Below are 22,590 nucleotides of genomic sequence, written 5' to 3' on the forward strand. Positions count from 1 at the left end.
CTTGCTTTAACCTAGGGCCATCCTGTCTCCTTAAGCCATGGATTCTTAAGTCTTAATCTGGGCCCATGCATCTCTGAACTGCAGATAAATATTATATGCTGCATATATGTACATTTTACAGGGACCAGGAGAGCTGGGAATGAGGGGGTTGTATGAATAGGTTTTTATTGCTTCCTTAGAGAAACTTATGAACTCCTCCAAATTGAGATATACTCTTTTAGATGACTTTGTGTATGCCTTTCAATGCAGAGTAAATCTGCATTGACTTAACTCTCTGGACAACTGTATTTCCCTAGCTTCCAAGTTCTAAGTAGATACCTGTAGTTGCAGCCACTTAAGATGAGTCTTGCCTAGGCTGTGACCCTGATTGCCTAGGGTGACAGAGGAGCTGCTACTGCTCTTAGAAATGCAGTGAGGGCGCATGTAATGAGGGATTCGAGGACACACTCATCCAGCTTTCAGGCTCTCCCTCCACTGTCATGATCAGTTACTTGCCATGTTTCCAAAGCTACACCTTTGGCTCTACAAACAGTGGAAATTTGCTAACCCCCAAGATATTATTTTTCACCCCTTGGAAATCCCTGCAGTGTTTGGCTTATGCAGACTTTTGAAAAATTGCTCCAGTCTCCCAACTGACTCCACCCACAAATATGTGAGTTTTCTGGCAAAATACACCCACCATTACAGAAAGGGCCGGCATTCTCTGGCCATAGCAAGGAGAAAAGCAGAACGGAACGCTGCAGATGCCAAGCCACAGATGTCTAAAGTTTCTACAGCCCTACACCTGCAGAGGATTCTGAAAAATAGATCTGACTTCTATTAAGAGAAACCTCAGCTTTCAACATGACTTCTAAATTTTTCACTTCCACAATACTTGAAAATCAGGCTTTCAGGGAGATGAGCCATTAAAAGGATTGGAGTGCATTATTTGCTATCGGAAGTCAGAGGCTGGATTAGGTGGAAACTGCAAGTAAAGGCTCCAGCAAAGACCATTAAACTCATCTCGTTTTATTCTCATCCAGGCCCAGTCAGACATGGGCTGTCTCTGACCCTCCCTAGCCCCACTGTCCTCCTGGGTCGACAGCACTGCTGCCTAGATGGAACTCGGCACTGGGAGTACTCATCTCCCTCCTCCTTCCCTCACCTTTTAGCCCTTACTAGGAATTGTCCCATTTGGCCTTTCTTTACCTGGCAGTCTTCCCCCGTGGACTCAGACCCCAGAACTCCTGATGAGTTCTTTCCTTTTAAAAATAAACCTGCCTCCAAATGCACCACAATCATGTTGAGTTATTTGCCATTTTAAACAAACCTGTAGTGAACTTACAGTGTTTTCTTATGGGCAGAAGCCATACCTAATGGAGTTTTCTAGGGAAATTCATCTTTTTTAAGACAGATGGTGAAGTTGATGAAGGGTCAGAAAACTCGAGTTTTACAGACAGTCTTGTCACTAGCTAGTATATAACCATAGGTGAGTCATATATCTTTCTTCCCTCATCTCTAAAGCAGGGAATATATTATATTAATAGAAGAAGGGACTGTGGTTATCATCCAATTCCATTTTTCATCTTATAGATGAGTACATTAAAACATAATTTACAAAACTGAACTCTTACTTACAAATTACATTTTTATACTGCAAATTGGGATTTCTGTAAATCAGTGGCATATATAATTTTTTTAAGTTGCTTTAGAATATTTCCCACTAATTATAATGAATTTATTTTTATAGACCCCATAACACATATTGATAACTTCTAGAGAAGTTCATCTTATCTTTTTTATAGCCAAACATGTTTCGTCAACCCATGTGGTATAGATGTCAATAGGGATTATCTCTAGTCACTCTTAGAGATATTTCTAATAACTATGTTAAATAACAGAACCTAAAAGTCCACATATTTGCCTATTTCTAAAGGTTAAAACTTCTAACTTGAGAGAGTTATTTGCCTTACTCTTTAAAAAAAAGTTTTTTTCTGTCCATTTGGGTGGGGGTAATTTAAAGCGCACCTTTTTTGCCACCTTCTGGTAAGAAAGAAAAGTTCGTCTGGGGAAAATGACCAGTAAATATCATTGCTGCAGGTTTTTTTTTTTTTTTTTATTCACGTTAATACATAGTAAGAACATTACTTATCCTGTAATTTTCTGTTGTGTATTATGTGTTGTTTATCTTATTCCTTAAGCTCATCAGAGATGCACCTGATGTGAGTCCCTTCTCTAAAGTGTTTTGTTGTGTGTCACACTCCTCTTTAGTCTCTAAGGAACTCTCTTGGCCACAGATGGGAATGGGTTTGACCTAGATGGTGATTCCCAAATGAAGGGCACTGGCAAAGCCATCAATGGCCGAGCCCCAAGCGTAGAAAATTTCTTAAACACAAGGTGCACTGGACAACTGCTTCTTAGAGCAAACTCAAACTGCCTGGAAAGATTAGAGATGCTTCTAAACTAAAACTAAGCTAAAGAATAAAAACACCTTTGAATGCTATTAGAGGACACTGGTGTACATCTCCTTTAGGAGGAAAAATTATACAGCTGTGGATGGCACCTGACATCTCACCAGGCAGCTGGGTATATGTAGGTTATACAAAAGACTCATTAACAATAAATGCAGAAGCAAATAAATAAAGTTTAACACATTCCCAAATGAATCCAGTCATGTGGATGACTAAAGGAGAGTTCTTCCCAGGAATGCAAATATTTTAAAAAATATCTACTTTAAACAGAGCATCACAGGTTGAATCCTCTTTGGAACGAGGGGTTTTTTGTTTCTGGTTTTTTTTTTCTGTGTTTTTTTTTTTTTTTTTTCCAGAGTCTTACTCTGTTGCCCAGGTTGGAGGGAGGGCAGTGATGTGATCTTGGCTCACTGCAATCTCTGCCTCTCAGGTTCAAGCAATTCTCCTATCTCAGCCTCCCAAATAGCTAGGATTACAGATGCAAGCCACCATGCCTGGCTATTTTTTTTTTTTTTTTTTTTTTTGTATTTTTAGTAGAGACGGAGTTTCACCATGTTGCCCAGGCTGGTCTCGAACTCCTGACCTCAAGTAATCCACCCACCTCAGCCTCCCAAACTGTTGGGATTCTGGACGTGAGCCACGGCATCCGGCCCTGGAAGGAGTTTTTGTGTAGTATATTTATTAGTTGTCAACATATGTGGAAGGGAGGAAGCAAGCAGGATTAGACAGAGGGCAAAGGAGGATTGTGATGCAGGCCCACAAAGCCTTGCCAAGCCCCCTTGAGACATATGTGACTCATTAGAGTTGCCCCAGGTTGACCTACAGTGGCCAGGCCTTCATGCCCCTGCCTCCTGCAGTCACTGGTTGTGGGCCTCTCTGGAAGGGGCATATGTGCTCTTGGGTGGGTGGAGACAGATTGTGAAGGGACTAACAACCAAAGGCTACCAGAAGCAGGGACACCAAGTTCCTCCTTGAAGGTTGATTTGGGTGAAGCATCTCCATCTCTACCACAGAGATTTAAGGTGATAAAATTTAGGATCATCTTAATAGATGTAGACAAAGCATCTGATAAACTTCAACACAAAAATGACGTGAAAACCTCTTGGCAAACCAGTAATAGAAGGGATAATCCCTACCTTGATTTGCCTGTCAGAAACCTATTGTAAGCATCATACTCACTTTAATGGGGAGACTCAAACAGTCCCATTAAAATCAGGAAAAAACATACAATGCCCTTTATCACTACATCTGTTCAACACTGCGTTAGCACTAGCCAGTGCAATAAGAGAAAATAACTAGAAAAATTAGAACTAGAAAATTAGAAACCAAGAGAAGACTAGAAATATAATAAAATATAATAGAAGACTAGAAATGTAATAAAAACTAGAAAATAACTAGAAAAATTTCTTCTTATTTGTAGATAATATAATTATCTTCATTTAAAAGCAAAGAAAATATAAAAAGTTTTGGATCTCTATATTCAGAATAATTTCAATTAAAAAAAAGCAATCCTGTGGGATTGCTAGAACTTAACAAACTGATCCTATAATTAATACGAAAGTGCATGTGGCTGAGAATAGCCCAAACAATTTTTAGGAATAACAAGGTGGCTGAGATTTGCTCTGTCAAATATAAAGACTTAGCATAAAGCTTGAGGGCTTACAGCAATGTAAAAGGGATAGACAAATAAATGGAATAGAATGTGGAGCCCACAGCAGATTCAAGTATACAGTATATGGAAACTAGAATTTAATAGCAGAAGAATTAAAAACCAATAAAGGACAGACTGTTAAGTAAATTGTTATAGGATAATTGTTTATAAATATAAAAAATCTCAACCAAAAGTAAATTCTGATGTAAATGCCTAAAATATGAACATATTTTAAAAAATCATAAAATATAAGAGATATCTTTATGACTTTGGAATGGAAAAGATACAAAAAGTACAAGTCATAAAGTAAAACATCTATTATATAGTGTTGATGAGGTTACACAACTGTGTGAATATATTAGAACTACAGAATTATACTTTTAAAGGGTAAAATTTTTGGTATATGAATTATATTTCAATAAGCTGTTATAAAAAACGTTGACACATTTTGCTGTTAAGATATAAAAGTTTTGATCCTTGAAAGACATGTAAATTTAAGAGTCAAGCCACATTTCTGGCAGAAAATATTTGTTATATAGTACCAGAATATAGAAATAGCTTCTCTAAATCAATACAAATAACAAACCACTCAATATAAAAATGAGCAGGCCAGGCGCAGTGGCTCATGCCTGTAATCTCAGTACTTTGGGAGGCCCAGGCAGGTGGATCACGAGGTCAGGAAATTGAGACCATCGTGGCTAACATGGCGAAATCCCGTCTCTACTAAAAATACAAAAAATTAGCTGGGCGTGGTGGCGAGCACCTGTAGTCCCAGCTACTTGGGAGGCTGAGGCAGGAGAATGCCGTGAACCCAGGAGGTGGAGGCTGCAGTAAGCTGAGATCGCACCACTGCACTCCATCCAGCCTGGGCAACAGAGCGAGACTCCGTCTTAAAAAAAAAAAAAGTCTGAAGCAAATATAGCAACTATTAATGTCCATTAATTTTGGAGAATGGACTTTTTTTTTGACACGTGGTTATCAGTTATATTGTTTTGTTGTTGTTGTTCACCTCCTAGCCCTGTTTCCTGTAAGACCTTGGACCCATCACATAGTTTCCTTGCTCCTTAGTTTTCTGTTATAAAATGAGGAATTATGATGGAATGACCAGGAAGACTGTTTCCAGTCCTGAAATTTTATCTTAGACCGTTGGTCCTTTGCAGGAATCTGGGACGAAATAAAACTAAATGTAGAAAAAGTGCTTGAACTAAGATACCTGGCCAGTCAGAACTTAGAACTGAGGGCCAAGAGTCCTCACCTACTATTGGGAGGGAATCTAGGGGGGGAAAAAAAAAAAAACTCTCTCAAAATATGTAGACACAATGTCCTTTACAAAGGAGTTCTTGGAGCTGCAATACCAGCCCATGAAAAATCCAGTTACTTGTTTGATGACTTGAAAACTATAGTTGTAGTAAAAAGAAAGGAGCTAAATAGGCTAGGCACAGTGGCTGACGCCTGTAATCCCAACCCTTTGGGAAGCCAAGGTGGGCGGATCACTTGAGGTCAGGAGTTGACCAGCCTGGCCAACATGGTAAACACACGTCTCCACTAAAAATACAAAAATTGGCCGGGCATAGTGGCGCACGCCTGTAATCCTAGTTACTTGGGAGGCTGAGGTAAGAGAATTGCTTGAACCCAGGAGGTGGAGGTTGCAGTGAGCTGAGATAGTGCCACTGCACTCCAGCCTGGGCGATAGAGTGAGACTCCATTTCGAAAAAAGGGGGGGAAAAAAAAAGAAAGGAACCAAATAATATGAGTCTGTAAATCAATGAAACCAGAATTCGATAAATTTGAAAAAGTCTCTTATACAAGCTAATGTTGAAGGTAAAACAAGTTCACTGGGGGAAAGTAAGTAGAAAGCGTTCTTTGAGGGGATTTGAACAGCCTTAGATGGAAATGACTCAGGTCTTGTTCATGTCCTCGGGGCCTCAGAATGCACAGCTCTTTCTAGATGTCTGGATGCCAGCCACAGCCCTGTGTTTACCAGCCTTGATCAGGTCCCTTCTTGCCTCCAAAAAGGGATGAAGAATAAACAGGGAAAGATATTTTCCCTGAGATAACTAGGTAAGATCTTACTGAAATAAAATCTTGAGAATTAAATATGGAAGGACCTTAGGAATCCATGAGTCCCGCCCTGTTTTGCACACAAGATCCCCAGAGAAGAGGCTTGACCAAAGTAACAGGCCTAGACAATGGCAGGGCCAAGTTCCGAACCCAGTTACTGCCTCTGAAGCTAGTGCCCTTTCTGTTCTGAATGCTGCTTTTGTGTGTTTTCTTGTCTCATAAAAAGTAACACATCTCATAAAATATTTGGAAAGCATAACAAAGTATCATGTGGCAAAAAAAATTCCCATAATTCTGTCAAAGACACAACCATTATTTCTATTTTGCTATATTCCTGTAACCCTTTCTCTATATCTAAGTCATGGAATTTTCCCATGTTATTAAAAAATCATAAATATCATTTACTAGCCACACCAGTGTGTCATTGTGTGAATGTAGCATAATTAAACCCTTTTCTTGTTTTTGGAAACTTAAACTATTTGTACTTCTTTATAGTTCCATACAGCAGTGTAAGAAACCTTATGCATATAACTTTTTGTGTCATTTGGATTTTTTTTTTAAAAAAGAGTAACAGGAATGGAATTGTTGGGTCATAGGACATTCAACATTTTTGTAACTACATAGAGCATTAAAATTAAAATGTCTAGAACTCAAAATACATTATCCCCAAATTGCCAGCTAGAAAGTCTGAATCTACTAGTGGGGTAGTTTTAAACCTTACCTGTCCCATCATTGTTTTGCTGCTCATTGATAGGAGAGAATGAGAAAAGGTAGGTAGAAGTTACAGTTTCCTATTTAATCCCACACAGTGCATGCACAAACAGATGATGGCAAGTGTGCATCTCACTGGGTCAAAGCAGAGCACTTGGTGTATGTATGCACATACCCAAGAGGTATGTGCAGGCAAGGAGGCCCTTTCATATCTATGGGAGGATGGTCAGTTTCAGAAGAAACATATCACATAAACTTAAAAGGTTTTTCTTAATCAGGGGATTTTTTTAAGGGATAAAATGCTGTGGAATATACCTAAGAATTTTATTGATGTCTAGGCAAATTACTAACTTTCTTTACTGGGTTTAACAATTACCCTTTCAGGGGAGGATCTTGAGAAAATATTTGTGGTACAGCAGGATTATGTGGTTAAATTCCTAAACATGGTCTCATTGCTCTGACAATTATTTTCCCCCATAAACTGCTAGTTTATATTATATAGGGTGGAATTTAATGGTAATGATTCTCATACGTCTTTAAGTAATAAATCCCTTTGGCCAAAAAAAAAAAAAAAAAAAAAAAAAAAAAAAAAGAACTCTCTCTCCAGAAAAATGTATTTACCCACCGATTTTTGCATATACTTTTCAGAAGACTTAAAAAGAAATCTAAGATTATCTTCTTGCTCTTATTTTATGAACTGGACATTTTGGTGCTTTCGACTATATTCTAAATTAAAATGAATTTATTTTCCCTGATCTGTGGTTTTTGAAATATATCCTCTCTTCTATGCTGTTATCTCTTTTAAAAACTCATGCAATCTTTGAAATAGCTAAAATTGTCATCCTAAAATGTATATTTAAAATGTCTTTCCCTACTCAAAAAGGCTCCCCCTTCCCCTTTTTTCCTACCTCTGTCTATGATACAGAAATCTTCCCACTATCCTCCTGTCAACCCTATATTCAGTCAAACAGCCAATCATGGTTGGAAATTCCATCCATCTTTTCTTCCCTTCAACGAGCATTCACTAAGCATTTACTAAGCCCAATCTAGTTCCTTAGCATGCAGAGATGAATACAATCTGGTTTCTGCAGCTATGTAGACAAAGGAATTATGATATGATGTCATAAATGCAAAAATAGAAGTGTTTGTAAAGTGTATCAGACACATTAAAGAGAGACTAATTAAGGCTTCTAACTAAGGAGTCAGAAAAGGTTTATAAAAAAGATGAATTGCAACCAGCCCACTTGTAACGAAAAGGAAGGGCATTTTAATCAAAACAGCATATATGCAAAAGCATAGAAACATGAAAGCACCCTGCTTATTTGCAACATCACAAGCAGATCTGTGTGACTTAAAGCAGAGGATGTGAAGGGGAGTGGGAAGAGGTGGGTTTGGAAGTGTAAGTGTGGACCAGAATGTGAAGGACTTTAATGTCATGCTGAAACTGATGGACTTCATTTTATTAGCAGAGAGGAGACAAGAAACGTTTTAAGCAGGGTAATGGTGTGAACCAATCTGTATTTCAATATGGATGAAAAATTAGAGGAGAAAGAAGCTGCAGAAAGCCATAAATTGAATGCAACTAGATTGCATCAATGGTCATTGATTGGATTATTGGACCCCAAAAAGCCTGCCAGCCACTCAAGATATTAAACTGACATTGCATGTATCTGATTTATCCAGGAGTGAGCAGACATATCTGGCATTTAGCAATCGATGTGTCATTAATTGAGGTATGGGACACAGGTGTCCTGAGGCTAGGGTGTTGGCAAGTAGTCATGCATGAAGGGCAGCCATATTGCAAAGAGCTGAGGAGTATGTGCTAATAGGCAGCATGTCAGTAAATAACATGTTGGAAAACCATCAAAGCTCATCATCAAAAATAATAACTTGTGTTGGCTTCAACAGCATACAAAGTGGATATTATCTTTGTTTTGCAGATAAGGAAGCAGACTCAGATACACACAGTTACTTGTCTTTGTTTGTATATCTAATGAGTGTGTATGCCAAGATTTAAACCCAATTCTGTGTGACTCCAAAGGAGCTAGACAGAGAATGAAACTCTGTGTTTGAGACAGCAGAATAGGCACCATGCAGGAGGTCTGACCAGAGGGAAAACTATCAAAGCGAGGCGTAAGGCAGAACCCAGGAAGTGCTGCAGCCTGGTGATGGGGTGTCATCGGCTTAGGGGTGGGCAACAGGCTCAACCTCCAGGGCCCACCCTCACCTGGAGGACTGCCCCATGGTATGAGATCTAGGGAGAGTACACTGGGAGCCTGGCCTCTTGCGGGCCACAAGATGCCAGCCAGTATCAGGCCAAAGGTCACCCCATTGTGCTCAGCCAGGCACATGATGGAAGCCTCACCACCTTGACACATGCTTCTACCATCACTGCAGCAGTGGGAAAGAATGTGGCAAATTATGCACTTTCTGGTAGTGACTATGGACTCCTTCACCTCACCCTTAATATTCTTGCCCTGACTCTCTTTGGACTTGTATTTGGATTATTGATTTAGCAGATTTAAAAGACTCATTTATAAAACAATTATCTGCTCTTTAAAGATTCACTGAAGCTCTATTTTGAGTGCTTCTTGAAAAAAATGATTTTCTTTGCATCTTTTATCAATTTCTCATGTGGTGAAAACATGGGTCTGTATACAATCAAGAAGTAGAAAGAAATCTAGAATAAGGTAGCTGGATATACAATATGAAAAAACAGGAGGGGCTCTTCAAACACCTATCAAATTTCAGACTTCTTGCAAAAAATCTTGTGCTTGGGCTTGTGGGTCTACATGTCTTGAGTGACACCATGTCTTGAAGCATTCACGTACAGCCTTGGTGGTCCAGCCCTATTGTTACAACACTGCTTTCATCCCCAACATCTATACCCCATCCCTGTCTTCAGTGCCACCAGTACAATTCTCTGTCCTGAAAACTCCGCAGACACTCAGCCCCATGTTAGTATTTACCCTATCACATAGTAACAACAGACTGACCCATAGGCCCCATGTACTGTCATCATGTAGTTCCACATTGTGTGCCCACCCATTCCCTGTCCTCCAAACAACCACGCACCTTTCTTCCATGCAGTGGCATGATCATAGCTCACTGCAGCCTCAAACTCCTGTGCTCAAGCGATCCTCCTGCCTTAGCCCCTTGAGACTACAGCCATGTACCACCACACCTGACTTAATTTTTTTCTCTTGTAGAGACAGAGGTCTCACTGTGCTGCCAAGGCTGGTTTAGAACTCCTGGCCTCAAGCAACCCTCCTACCTCAGCCTCCCAAAGTGCTGAGATTACAGGTGGGAGCCACAGTGCCTGGCTTGCCATTGTTTCTTGGTTACCATATTTCTGATATTAAGACTCATTTAGCTCCCCTGAGTTTTTAACATTAATAAAATGGTCCTGGCTTGGTCCTGTTGAGCCTGTAAGATGGTGCACTAAACACCTACACAATCCACAGGGCAGGAGCCTTGTATCCTCCTCTGCTCTTGGACTGAAGCTCTTTCCTCGGTGATCTTTTGAAGTCCAAGCTTCTAAAGAAATGAGTTGCTTCAATTCCATGCGTCTCTGAGTGGCGCCTCCTGGCTGGCCTGTGTTCCCTTGGCTCCTCATATTGGTGTCAGGGCAGGAGCCAGAATGGCTAGTCTGGAGTTTCCCAAACCTGCATGAGATTTGATAGCAATTGGGAGGCTTTTCATACCAAGCAGTAAAAGTGAAGGATTTTGAATGCCCTATACCACTCAAATCTACTTATACTACAAGAAATGCCTTTGCTTGCTCTCTGCCCTCCAGGACTCTCTGCTTTTGGCTGTGTGTGCTGAGACCCCCAGGCAGCAGCAGAGAGCATAGGACAACTGTGCAGCATGGAACAGCATCCATTATAAAACATGGAACCGTCAGAAGCCCCTGAATGACCCACTACTTCATTCCGGCTACTATGACCTAACTATGCCTTCACAGCAAGACAGAGGCCCACAGCACCCATACAGGGTGGGGACTGAGGGAAAGGGAATTTTGTTGGAATTCAACCCCCAGAAATAAGAAAGCATGCAAGCTTCTGAGTACAGTCTGAGAAAACCATGCAGGACCTTGTTAATGGAAGAAAAACACTCCTTTATGGGAAGAGCTCCATAGGACCTGTGTAGAATTTTGGAATCTCTAGTAACATCCCAACTTACTTAACCCTGTTTTTTTTCTTTTCATTCATTTATTTTCCCTAGTTATTAATTCAATACCCAGTTATTCATTTTGATGACTGATGCATACTACAGTCAGGTCATTTTATTATTATGGTTAATGTCAGGCCTGTACACCACAACATCTCCCCAGCCCTGCCCTGAGAGATTCTGATTTAATTCATCGGTAGTATGTCCTGAGAACCAAGGATTTTTAAAGCTTCCCCAGAAGATTCTAATGTGCAGCCAAGGTTAAGAACCACTGATTTAGCCAGTAAATGGGGCCAAAGAGGTCCCCGGAAATTATCTCAAATATCCTCTCAAAATGAGAGACTCTTCCTCAGGAATTAGTGGGTAACCAGAGGTCAACTAGAACCAGGAGTAAACCAGCAGTGAACCAGGAGTGAGTAATCAGAAGTAAACTCAAACTAGGAGTGAACCAGGAGTGGGTAACTGGGAGTGAACTAGAAGTGGGAGCTAAATGGTAGAACCCAGGTCCATGCTCTGGGCTCATTCTGAAGGTAGAATCAGGCATGCCAACAATTGATGTCTCAGTGTTCAGAGGTTCACACAGGGGAAATCAGCTGTCAATGTCCAAGAGGATCAAGGAAATGATTTTGAGATGGGTCTTTAAGAATGTGGAGAAATGTTCCAGGTGGTGAAAGGGAATAGCAATTGATTTGCAGTGGAGAGAACAGCACATAGAAAATAGCCTTACAGCCAGTGTGGTGTGTTTGGAGAATGGTGCAGTTCGCGGGCTGGAGGATAGCTGTTCTTAGCAGTGACTCCCCTAAATTGAAAAGGCTTTTGTGCTTTTCTCCTCCAAGAACAGGAAAAGTTATAGAGCTAGGAAAACTGACTCTTACTCCCTACCATTCCTGAGGAGAAAAGACCCCCTAGAAATAGAGTGAGAGGTGCAGCTCAGAAGAACCAAAGGCAAGAGTCAGTGGTTTGAGGAAAGAGGAAATGGAGTCCTGGGGAATCAACACAGTCTTGAGATGTCACCCCAAGACACCAGCAGCCCACATGTAGTCCTCTGGGGTTTACTGGTGACAGCAGTGGAACCCACTTGGAGATTTTGGTGCAAATACCAACTGGCTAATAGCTATTTGTTCATCTACATCCCAATGTTATATTGACAGATTACCAGAATTGCTGATTATCAGGAAGGGCCTCACGAATGTCCATGGTTCTCCCTTTTGAGCTGTTGTTTAGGAGTTCTTCCTATCCCCTTTACTGGAATCAGTAGTTTACACCACTTGCATAGCTCCAGCATGTATCACTATGCTTGATTTGTACCAACTCTTAACTTTCTTCTTCTTCAAGGAACTACTGAAAGTTTTTGGTTTTGATATAATAATTTTCACTGGCACTTTCTAGCCTGTAAATAAGACCCTGGAGGACAATATCCAGCAGTGAACCATGTAGTGCTCATGAGATATGTCTGGTGGAGTTAGAGAACTGCCCAGGCTCACACAAAGCAGAAGCCCAGAGTACGTGAGAGATCAGGATGACCACGCCAGGAAGAGGACTTGTTGACACCCTCCTCCATGTCAGAAAAACACAGTTCAAAAACCTTTAGGGAAGGACTTTTAATGATGGAGTTGGGGATAGATACTTTGACCCAGATGATTTCTAAATCCTCAAAAATCAAATTGATTGGGGAACAGATTATGTCAACCTAAACATGAGTTTACTAGAGAAAAGAAAGTACTGAAACAGCTATTCAAAAGAATTCTGTAAATAGTAAAAGCCATAGCCCTATATTTGGAGACAGTTCTGGATATGGCATCAATGATGGATAGTCCACTGTATCCAAAAAGCATACATAACATATTTTTCAAAAAGAACAAAAGGGTATGCAGTTAACTCAGAAGAGGAATGTTCCTTACAAAATTTACTATGCTGCACAGATTGGCCCTGCAGTTAAGAAGAGTGCATTCATTATTCTAGCAGTTTTGAGATACTTTCTCTGACATTGAACCCTTGAACTCCTATTTATTTCTTTCATTTATTAGTGATGACTCCTTTTGTCTAACCTGTGTTTGATTTGTCTTTTATAAATTGGCAACATCATTTCTTCATGATCCCCAGAGGTAACTGATGGTAGCTTAAGTCTTCATTTGTCATACATGAAAAAGTAATGCAGAATTCTGAGTGAGTTTTGAGTAGCTGGAAGAAACAAACAGATGAGCAAAAACATTTAGATGTAATATATATTTATTTAAAAATCCAGCATTTCAGGGCAGTCTGAATAGGTCAGAGATTTTACAGTGTGAAATATTTCATGGGCCTTTCAAGGATGAAGGAAATTTGTTTTTAAACACTGACTAGTTTAAAGACACCCCCGAGGTGCAAACTTTTTGCAACACATGTTTCACAGCCCCTCCGGCTCTGAACTTTTTTCACAACATTTGTCTTCCAAAACAATTTCAGCATTGTGGAAACAGAATGTTGAATATTTCAGAGCTGCAAGTCTTGGGGGAAATAGCCTGTCTTTAAGGTTAGATAAATAAGTTTAAACTATTTCTGACATTTTATAGCTGTTGCAACAGAGCAAATGTGTTATTTTGAAAGACCATAAATAACAGTGGTACGAAGAAATCTGCCTGAATTTCCTCTGGCCTGTTCAGTTAGTTGAAAATGTTTACACGTGTAACGATGCTTCTAGGTGCTGAATAAGCCTGTGGGGTAGGAGAGGGAGTTGGAGTTCACTCTGGGACTTACAGTGTTTGAGGCACCTGTGGGACATGATGTGCCAATGGGAGATGTCCAGGAGTCTTGAATTCAAGGGAGAGATTAAGATTGGGTAGGTAGATGTGGGAGTTTTCAGCATAGGAATTATCATTATATTTCCCAAAGTAGATGAAATGGCCCCTGGGACAGTGCATAGTGAGAAGGACTTGGTCCTGCACTCTGGTGTGGTCCCATGCTCTTCATTTCAAACTTCCTATTTCTGATATTTTCTTTTGGAATGTAACTTTGTCAGTTTGTTCTGAGAAACTTGTGCTGGCATGGTTGTTTGGCCATCTTGGTTATTTTCATACCTTAGTTTTTAGTCTAGACTCCCATGGTTACAGGGAACAGAGAACCACCTCGAACTGGCTTAAGAAAAAATGGAGAAACTATTGGCTAATAAAACTGAAAAGTCCTGGAGTGTAGACAATCTGGACGCAATTTTAGACACATCTGGATTCAGGAATTTAAATGATTTAATCAAGGATCCACCCCTTAGCCAGGCACAATGGTGCATACCTATAGTTCCAGCTATTCAGGAGGCTGAGATGGGAGGATCCCTTGAGCCCGGAAGTTTGAGGCTTCCATATGCTATGATCAAGTCTGTGAATAGCCACTGCACTCCAGCCCAGTGAGACCCCATCACTAAAAAAAATAAAAATCCATCTCTCTCTGGCTCTGTTTTTTTTTCTGTGTTTTGAGGTGGTTGGTGGGCAAGGGTTGAGGGAAGACCATGTATGTTAGCAGATGATAAGACATCATAAGCAGTTTATTTTTTGTTCTAAGTGAGATGGAAGCCATTAGAGGATTCTAAGCAAAGGAATGTCATGATCTGAGCTACCTTTTAGAAGAAACACTATGGCTACTGTGTTGAAAATAGACTGTAAAAATCAGAGAGTAAAAGGAAGGCAAGAGTGGAAATAGGGAGATGAGATAAGAATTCCAGGTGAGCAAAGCCATCCCTAAATTCCCTGCCCTGGACTCCACTTCCCTCTCCAGCTATTGTGTCAGTTCCTGATTTCCATTTATAGCAAAGTGCCTCCAGAGTAGCTTATACTTGTTGTCTTCAATTTCATTTCTCTTCATTCTCTCTTGAATCCACTCCAACCAAACATTCTCCATACCATTACCTTCATAGCTATTGTTAGGGTAGGGTCACCAACAGCTTACCATGTAAGTGTGAATTGCTAACTTCAGTGGTCAGGTGTTTTTTTTGTTTTGTTTTGTTTTGTTTTGTTTTGTTTTTGTTTTTGTTTTTGTTTTGTTTTGTTTTGTTTTTGAGACAGATTCTCACTCTGTTGCCCAGGCTGGAGTACAGTGGTGTGATCTTGGCTCACTGCAACCTCCACCTCCCAGGTTCAAGCGATTCTCCTGCCTCAGCCTCCCGAGAAGCCAGGATTACAGGCGCACACCACCACGACCGGCTAAATGTTTTTTGTATTTTTAGTAGAGACAGGGTTTTGCCATGTTGCCCAGGCTGGCCTCAAACTCCTGACCGCAGGTGATCTGCCTGCCTCAGCCTTCCAAACTGCTGAGATTACAGGTGTGAGCCACCACAACAGGCCCCGTGGTGAGTTCTTAGGCCTTACCTTACTTGCTCATTCGACTACAATAGCATTGGACAATTATTACTCCCTCCTTCTCTGCTTCTAGGAAACCACTCTGTTTTCTACCTACCGTAGTATCTGTTCCTTTGTAGCTTCCTTTGTGCCACCTCTTGTCCCTGATCTCTAAGTTGAACTACCCCAGGCCTCAGTCCTCAGACGTTTTTTCTTCTCTATGTATACTCTCTCCCTATTGATCCCATACATGCACAAGGACTCAAATATGACATCTATATGCTGGAAACTGTTAAATTTATATTTTCAGCACAGACCTTTTCCCTAAGCTCTAGATTAACATATCCACATGCCTGCTCAGCATCTCTCCGTGGATATGTAATAGTTATTTCAAAACTAACATGTCCAAAACTGCTCTCCTGAGTTCTGCTCCCAAACTGGCTTCTCTCATAGTGTCCCTCATCTCAGTGAATGACAATGCAGTTATTTAATTTGCTTGAGCTACAAATCCTGGAGTCATTTTTGACTTGCTTTCCTCTCTCACACTGCCCCAACCCCATCAAATTTTGTCTGCTCTACCTTCAGAATAGGCCCAGAATCTGATCATTTCTTACCACCTTCATTGCTACTACACTGGTCCAAGTCACCATCATCTCTAGGCTGGATTATTTTGACAGGTTCCTCACTGATCTCCCCGCCTCTGCCCTTGCCGCCTGCAATCAACACAGCCGTCAAAGCAGTCCTTTAGAAACACAAGTCAGCTCATCCCATTCTTCAAAATCTGTGAAATAGAAACCAAATCCTTACAATGACCTATCAGGCTGCCTGAGCTCTATGACCTGAGCCCCACCTGCCACTTCTCTGACCTTGTCACCTACTGTTCTCTCCCTGGCTCACATTCCTGCAGCCATATGCTCTTTTATTTTCCTCCAAAATTGGAGGAATGTGTCCTGGACCAGTCTGATGAAGCCTGTGGTACTACTTCTGAAATAATATTTTCAAAAGTATAAAACAAAATATACTGCATTTAAAGAAAACCAATTATAATCAAAATATAGGTATCAAAATATTAATAAGCCAAATATGTGATTGAATAATATATTTACTTCATTATTAATGCATCATATTAAAAATCTAGCACTGGGTACAATAGTTACCATATTTTTGAAGTAGTGTTGGCATAAAAAAATATTTTGAGAGATCTGGTCACACTTGTAATGTGATACGAAAATATCTGTGACTTCCATTGCTGAGAGAGTTAAAGACACTGCTACCTTAGTCTGTGACTTACATTCATAATCGATAGAAGTGCTACATTTCAGCTAGAATTGATGAAAAGGTCACTGACTCCTGAATCCTGTCTATGGATCCACGTGAGGCTCATGGTCCCCAGGTTAAGAACCCTGCTTCAGGGCCAAGGTGCTTGCTGTTCCCTCTGCCGGAAATGCTCTCCCTGGAGATCTCCACACAGCTTGTTTAACCTGGCTGAAGGCCTCTGGTAAACCTTGTTTCAATGTAGAATTGACAACACCGCTTACAAGCTTCTTACCGAGGAGGAATAATGAATAAGCCAATGTATTTGAAATTGTTTAGGGTCTTTCACTGTAAGAGGCTTTATGTCTTGAGAAAACCTCACTCATTAATTTGGACTAATTGTAAGAGGCAAGTCTGAATTAATAAACATCCCTGAATTGTAAAATGCTTTCAAGTCTATGAATGGCTTTTAAAAATGTTCAGTCATTTAAGCGAGAATTACTTAGGGCCTTAAAGGAAACCACTTTAATTTATAAATATTGATTTATACTCATATTAACAATTGTGTATATGTTGTGGAGGCCAGTGAAGTAAGATTTTTTCTCTTTCTAACTAATATAACCCTTCTCTAAATTACCATAGATTCCAAAATAATAGTATCTGAGTTTCTGAGGATTTTACCATACAGTCAGTGCTTTATTATCTTTGCTACTTGGGAGAGAGCATTGGCACGAGTAACCAAAAAAGTCATGCTGATGTATCTTTGGGATAGAATACGGTTTTCTTCTAGTAAATGCATTCCCTAGTTTATTCATTTATGCATTCAACAAACATTCACACATCTAATCTTTGCCAGGCCTGTACTCATGATCTACTGAGGAGAACTGAGATTAATGCAGTAATAATGCTATAAAAGAGAGCGAATAATAAGAGTGAATTAAATAATATACGAAAGAGTAGATGGATGAATGAATGAATTGATCTCACACATATCTTAGAGCTAAAAGGGAACCCAAGAGAAAATTTAACAAGAAGTTAAATCAAAGACATGTTTCTGGGCTCTATTATTAACTTTTTAAAAGTTGGGGATAGGTGATGCAGATAATACATTCAATCAAAAAACAAGACACTATACCATGAAAAGTCTGACTTCTGCTCCTGTTCCCATGCTTTCCCACATCTGCACAATATGTTCCTCCTTGCAGGTATCTTCCCTATTTTTCTCTCCAGTCTACATGAGGTACAGCTTCTGTGCTCCAGTGGCATCCAGTATTTTACCTTTATTGCATGCGCTTATCCTCTTATCTCTTTGTATTGCAGTTGGCTTTTTTGATGCATGGGCCCACTCTAGATTAAGGTCCGTGAGGAACTTAGTTCATCATTATATCCTTAGCATTGCCACAGAGTCTCATATAGAATAAGCACTCAAATACACATTTTTCAAGTGAATGAAATAATGGCAATAGTTGTATTGCATTGCAAAACATAAGATACATAGCCAAAGCTGTACTCAGAATAAAATTAATAGCTTTAAATGATTTACTTTAAAATAAGCAAATTAAATGTTAACCTCAAAGAATTTTCTTGTAGGCTAGAAATAGAAGGAAATTTGTGTACCAAAAAAAAGTATCATGCTTAAGAAAGAAACATGAGTAATATTTCCATTAAAGTTGGAAACAAGACAAATATACCTGCTGTCTTAGACCACTGGGGCTGCTATAAGAAAAATGCTACAGACTGAGTGGCTTATAAACAACAGAAAATTTATTTCTCGCAGTTCTGGAGGATGGGAAGTCCAAGATTAAGCTTTTCATGTTGAAGGAAGTCCAAGATCAAGATGGGGGTGGGGAGGGACACAAATATTCAGTCTTACATACCTGCTATAGTGGTTATTATTCAGCATCGTTCTGGAGACACTTACTAATACAATAAGACAAGAAAAAGAAATCAGAAGTATACATATTGGAATGGAAGAGGAAATTGTCATTATGTGCAAATGATATAATTATTTACCTTAAAAAAGATAAGAAAATCAATTAGAAAAACTATTCAAAATAATAATAAAGTTCAGTAAGATGACTAGAAACAAGGTAAATATGCAGATGTGTATAGCTTTCCTAAGTGTTGGCAATAAACAACTACAAAATACATTTTTAAAAATCTTGTTTACTGCAACAACAAAAAACTATAATGTGCATAGGAATAAATATATTAAGAAATGTATAACATCTACCTATATTGTGGTTAAGAAAGGTTCTGAATCAAATTTTACTGGTATAAATCTCAGATCCAATGTTTAATAGCTGTGACCTTTCGAAAGCTTAAACTTTCTGTATGCATATATGTGTAGAAGAAAATACTAAAAAAGATATATGCACATGTGATTAGCATCCCTTCTGCTATTTAGGGCCAGCCTAGTTTTTATAACAAAATTTAAAACAAATCTCTCAGTGTATTAGTTTTCTATTGCTGCTGTAACAAATTAACACAAACTTAGAGGCTTAAAACAATACCCATATATCATCTCACCGATGTAGTGTAGGTTATCTTGGCACAGAATAGCTGAACTCAATGTTCCACTTAGAGTATCTAAGGCCAAGACCAAGGTGGTTGCATGGCTGCATTCCTTTCTGGAGGCTCTGGGAATAAATCTGCTTCCAAGCTTCTACAGGTTATTGGCTGAATCCCTTATTATTTTAGAACTGAAGTCCCCATTTGCTTGATAGCTGTCAGCTGAAGGCCACTCTCAGCTTTTAGAGGCCACCTACACGCCCCAGCTCAGGAACATTTTATCTTTAAAACTAGCAGTGGTGGGTCATGTTGCTCTCACACTTTGAATCTCTCTGAATTCCTCCTCTGCCTCATCTCTCCTACTTTCTCTTTCTCCATATGTCCCTGATAGCTTCTGTCCTTCTCTTCTGATTTTAAGGACTTACAGAATTACAATGGGCCCACCCAGATATCTCCCCATTTTGTGGCTGGCTGATTAGTAACCTTACATCTGCAAATTCCTTTCACACCAGTGCCTAGATTGATATTTATTGAGTAATCAAAGGATGATAATCTTGCGGCAATGTCTTTAGAATTCTGCCTACCATACTTGAATCATACAAAGCCACAGGATTAAGGACAAAAAGTCCCAAGGGCAACCATCTTAGTCTCCAATTTTTAAAACTTCAAATAGTATATCTGAACATAATGAAGTTCCTACTCTTCTTTCAGATTCCTTTCACAGATGCCACAGTTGAAATCTAAAGTGCTTTGTCCAAGGCTACGGAACTAATAACTATTGAGAATGAGAACAAAGCCTCACCTCAACCCAGCCAAGATAGTGCTCTTTCCCCTATGCATTTCCACCTCCTCTTTGAATAGAAATTTAGTGTTTTTTTCACCTTGAGTTTTCAGGCAATACCTCAGTGCCAATATCAGTCTTGGGTTTCTACAAGTAAATTTAAGCATTTCTAGATCATCAGTTTCCTCTAAAGCCACACAATGACTTCCTTAAGAGACTTGAATATTCAGCTTGATGTAATGGACAGAACTGGACCTGAAGTCAAAAGGCTTACCAGGTTCCTCAATTGTGAGATACAGCTGGCAATGACTGCCTCCCAAGAAATAGGAATAACTCTGAGAATTCAAGTGTCACCATGTTCATGGAGCATGCATTTTGCCTACTGTAAGGTGTGTTGCACATGTCATGACAATAGTGGTGGCATCTTTTTTTTTTAAGTCAGAAAACCATGCCATTTCTTCTCCATTCTCACTAGCCAGAGCACTGCAAGAGGAGAAAACATCCCCCAAAACAATTGTCCAGAGCAATCTTGGCATCATCTGAAGCTATTCCAGCTCTTAAGAACCAGATGAAGTCAGGTGCAGTGGGAGGCTGAGGTGGGGGATTGCTTGAGCACAGGAGTTCGAGACCACCCTGGGGAATATGGTGAAATCCTGTCTTTACAAAAATTACAGAAACTAGCTGGGTGTGATGGCTTGCACCTGTAGTCCCAGCTACTTGGAGGCTGAGGAAGAGAGGGTCGCTTGAGCCCAGGAGGTTGCAGTGAGCCAAGATTGTGCCACTGCATTCTAGCCTAGGTGACAGAGGGAGCCTCCATCTCAAAAAAAAAAAAAAAAAAAAAAAAAAAAGAGAGAAAGAAAGAAAAAGAAAGAAAAGAAGAAGAAGAAGAAGAACCAAATGAAATTTCTCAGTTCCTCTGAATCTTAAATTCCACAGCCCAGCAAAATGCTAAGACTTCTTAAGACTTGGGAAAAGAAGTTCTTTCAATTCCTCATGTTCCCCTCTGTGTCCAGGCCCCTGCAAGGTTGCTTACAGTCCCTGCATCTCACTGCATTGACCCAGAATTGAAACTCAGCACTTACTTTTGCTCCTTGAAGTTATCCTCTTTTACAAAGAATTAATGAACTCTGTTTCCCTGGATGTTATATATTCTTCCTGAGGGAGGAATGTTTCATTGCATATGAACAGCAAACAACTTAAAGACCTCTAGGAGATATTTATGTTTTCCAAAGACTTCCTTGTGACAACCAACCCTTGGGAATTTCTCACTCTGTCTCTGCCTCCACATTCCTCCAGCTTCACCAACTCCTTCGTTCCAACCACACTCCCACTACCCTACCCACCTTCAAAATTCTCTCCCTTCCCAATACAGAGCAATCTCACTCTCCTTGGCTTCCATTCCATAACTTACATGTGTAAACCAGTCACATGCTCCGTAGACCGAAGCTCTTTGCTTTAAGAGGATCCTCCACCTGCCATAGAGTAGCTATAGAAATAGAAATAGCCATTTTTCCTATTATATATAATTAAACCCATATGCTGACTTATGGTCAAAACAGTGAATGGTATTTGTCAAGTGGTTCTGTGGCCCTGTTCTTAAAGGAATTGCCTTTGTTATATTTGTTTTTGTTCCAAAGGTGTCCCTCAGCCTAATATAACTTGGTTGAAGAGAGGAGGATCTCTGAGTGGCAATGTTTCCTTGCTTTTCAATGGATCCCTGTTGTTGCAGAATGTTTCCCTTGAAAATGAAGGAACCTACGTCTGCACAGCCACCAATGCTCTTGGAAAGGCAGTGGCAACATCTGTACTCCACTTGCTGGGTAAGTGTCAAATTCTTATTGCTCCTTAACTGCCTCCTATAATATGCACAAAGTAGGCCCCAGTTTTGTTGATTTTGGAGTTGAGGAGTGAACAAGATAGACATCAGATGGTTTTAACCGTTGCTACCACTGCCTGCTTAAAAACGAGCACTAAATTCTAACACCCTATTTTACCACCCCGTATCCCCAGCACCTAACACAGATGTTAGTGTTTTGTTTGAGTGTGTGATTTTTTTTTTTAATGGAGTCTCGCTCTGTCGCCAGGCTGGAGTGCAGTGGCACAATCTTGGCTCACTGCAACCTCTGCCTCCTGGGTTCAAGTGATTCTCCTGCCTCAGCCTCCAGAGTAGCTGGGACTACAGGCACACACCACCATGCCCAGCTAATTTTTGTATTTTTAGTAGAGATGGGATTTCACCATGTTGGCCAGGATGGTCTCAATATCTTGACCTTGTGATCTGCCTGCCTCGGCCTCCCAAAGTGCTGGGGTTACAGGCGTGAGCCACCGCCCCCAGCCAGATGTTAGTGTTAAGTAATGGTTTTATGAAGGAATGAAATTGAACCGTTGGCAGAATTGGTATTAGAGTATAGAATCCATTGCTAAACCAAGAGGAGAAAACATGAAAGAGATTTCTCCATAGCTTTCCTTGTGGGCAGTTAGAGGAGCCCAGAGATATAAAGAGATGGGGGGTGCCAATACAGGGAGTTGGAATAGCTGTCATGCACAAAGCATTTTGATGCACATTAATTCTTGTGATACTTATGATAGCACAGTGTTGTGGGTGGTATTTTTTAATCTCATTATATTTATGAGGAACCTTGGGATCATAAAGAGTTTGGACTAATGCCCAAATATGTAGTCTTCTCTTTTGGTGCT

General features: G+C 40.1%; 1 protein-coding gene across 6 annotated transcripts in view; it reads left to right on the forward strand.

The window, feature by feature from the left end:
• Window positions 1–22,590, forward strand: part of ADAMTSL3 (ADAMTS like 3) — a 414,992-nt gene that overhangs the window by 365,591 nt on the left and 26,811 nt on the right. For all 6 annotated transcript variants that reach the window (XM_050796105.1, XM_050796106.1, XM_050796108.1 and 3 more), the window contains exon 24: window positions 21,531–21,713. In XM_050796105.1, the coding sequence (XP_050652062.1) occupies window positions 21,531–21,713 (183 nt within the window). The remainder of the gene's footprint in view (window positions 1–21,530; window positions 21,714–22,590) is intronic.

Source organism: Macaca thibetana, chromosome 7, assembly GCF_024542745.1.
Source record: "Macaca thibetana thibetana isolate TM-01 chromosome 7, ASM2454274v1, whole genome shotgun sequence".
Classification (NCBI taxonomy): domain Eukaryota; kingdom Metazoa; phylum Chordata; class Mammalia; order Primates; family Cercopithecidae; genus Macaca; species Macaca thibetana.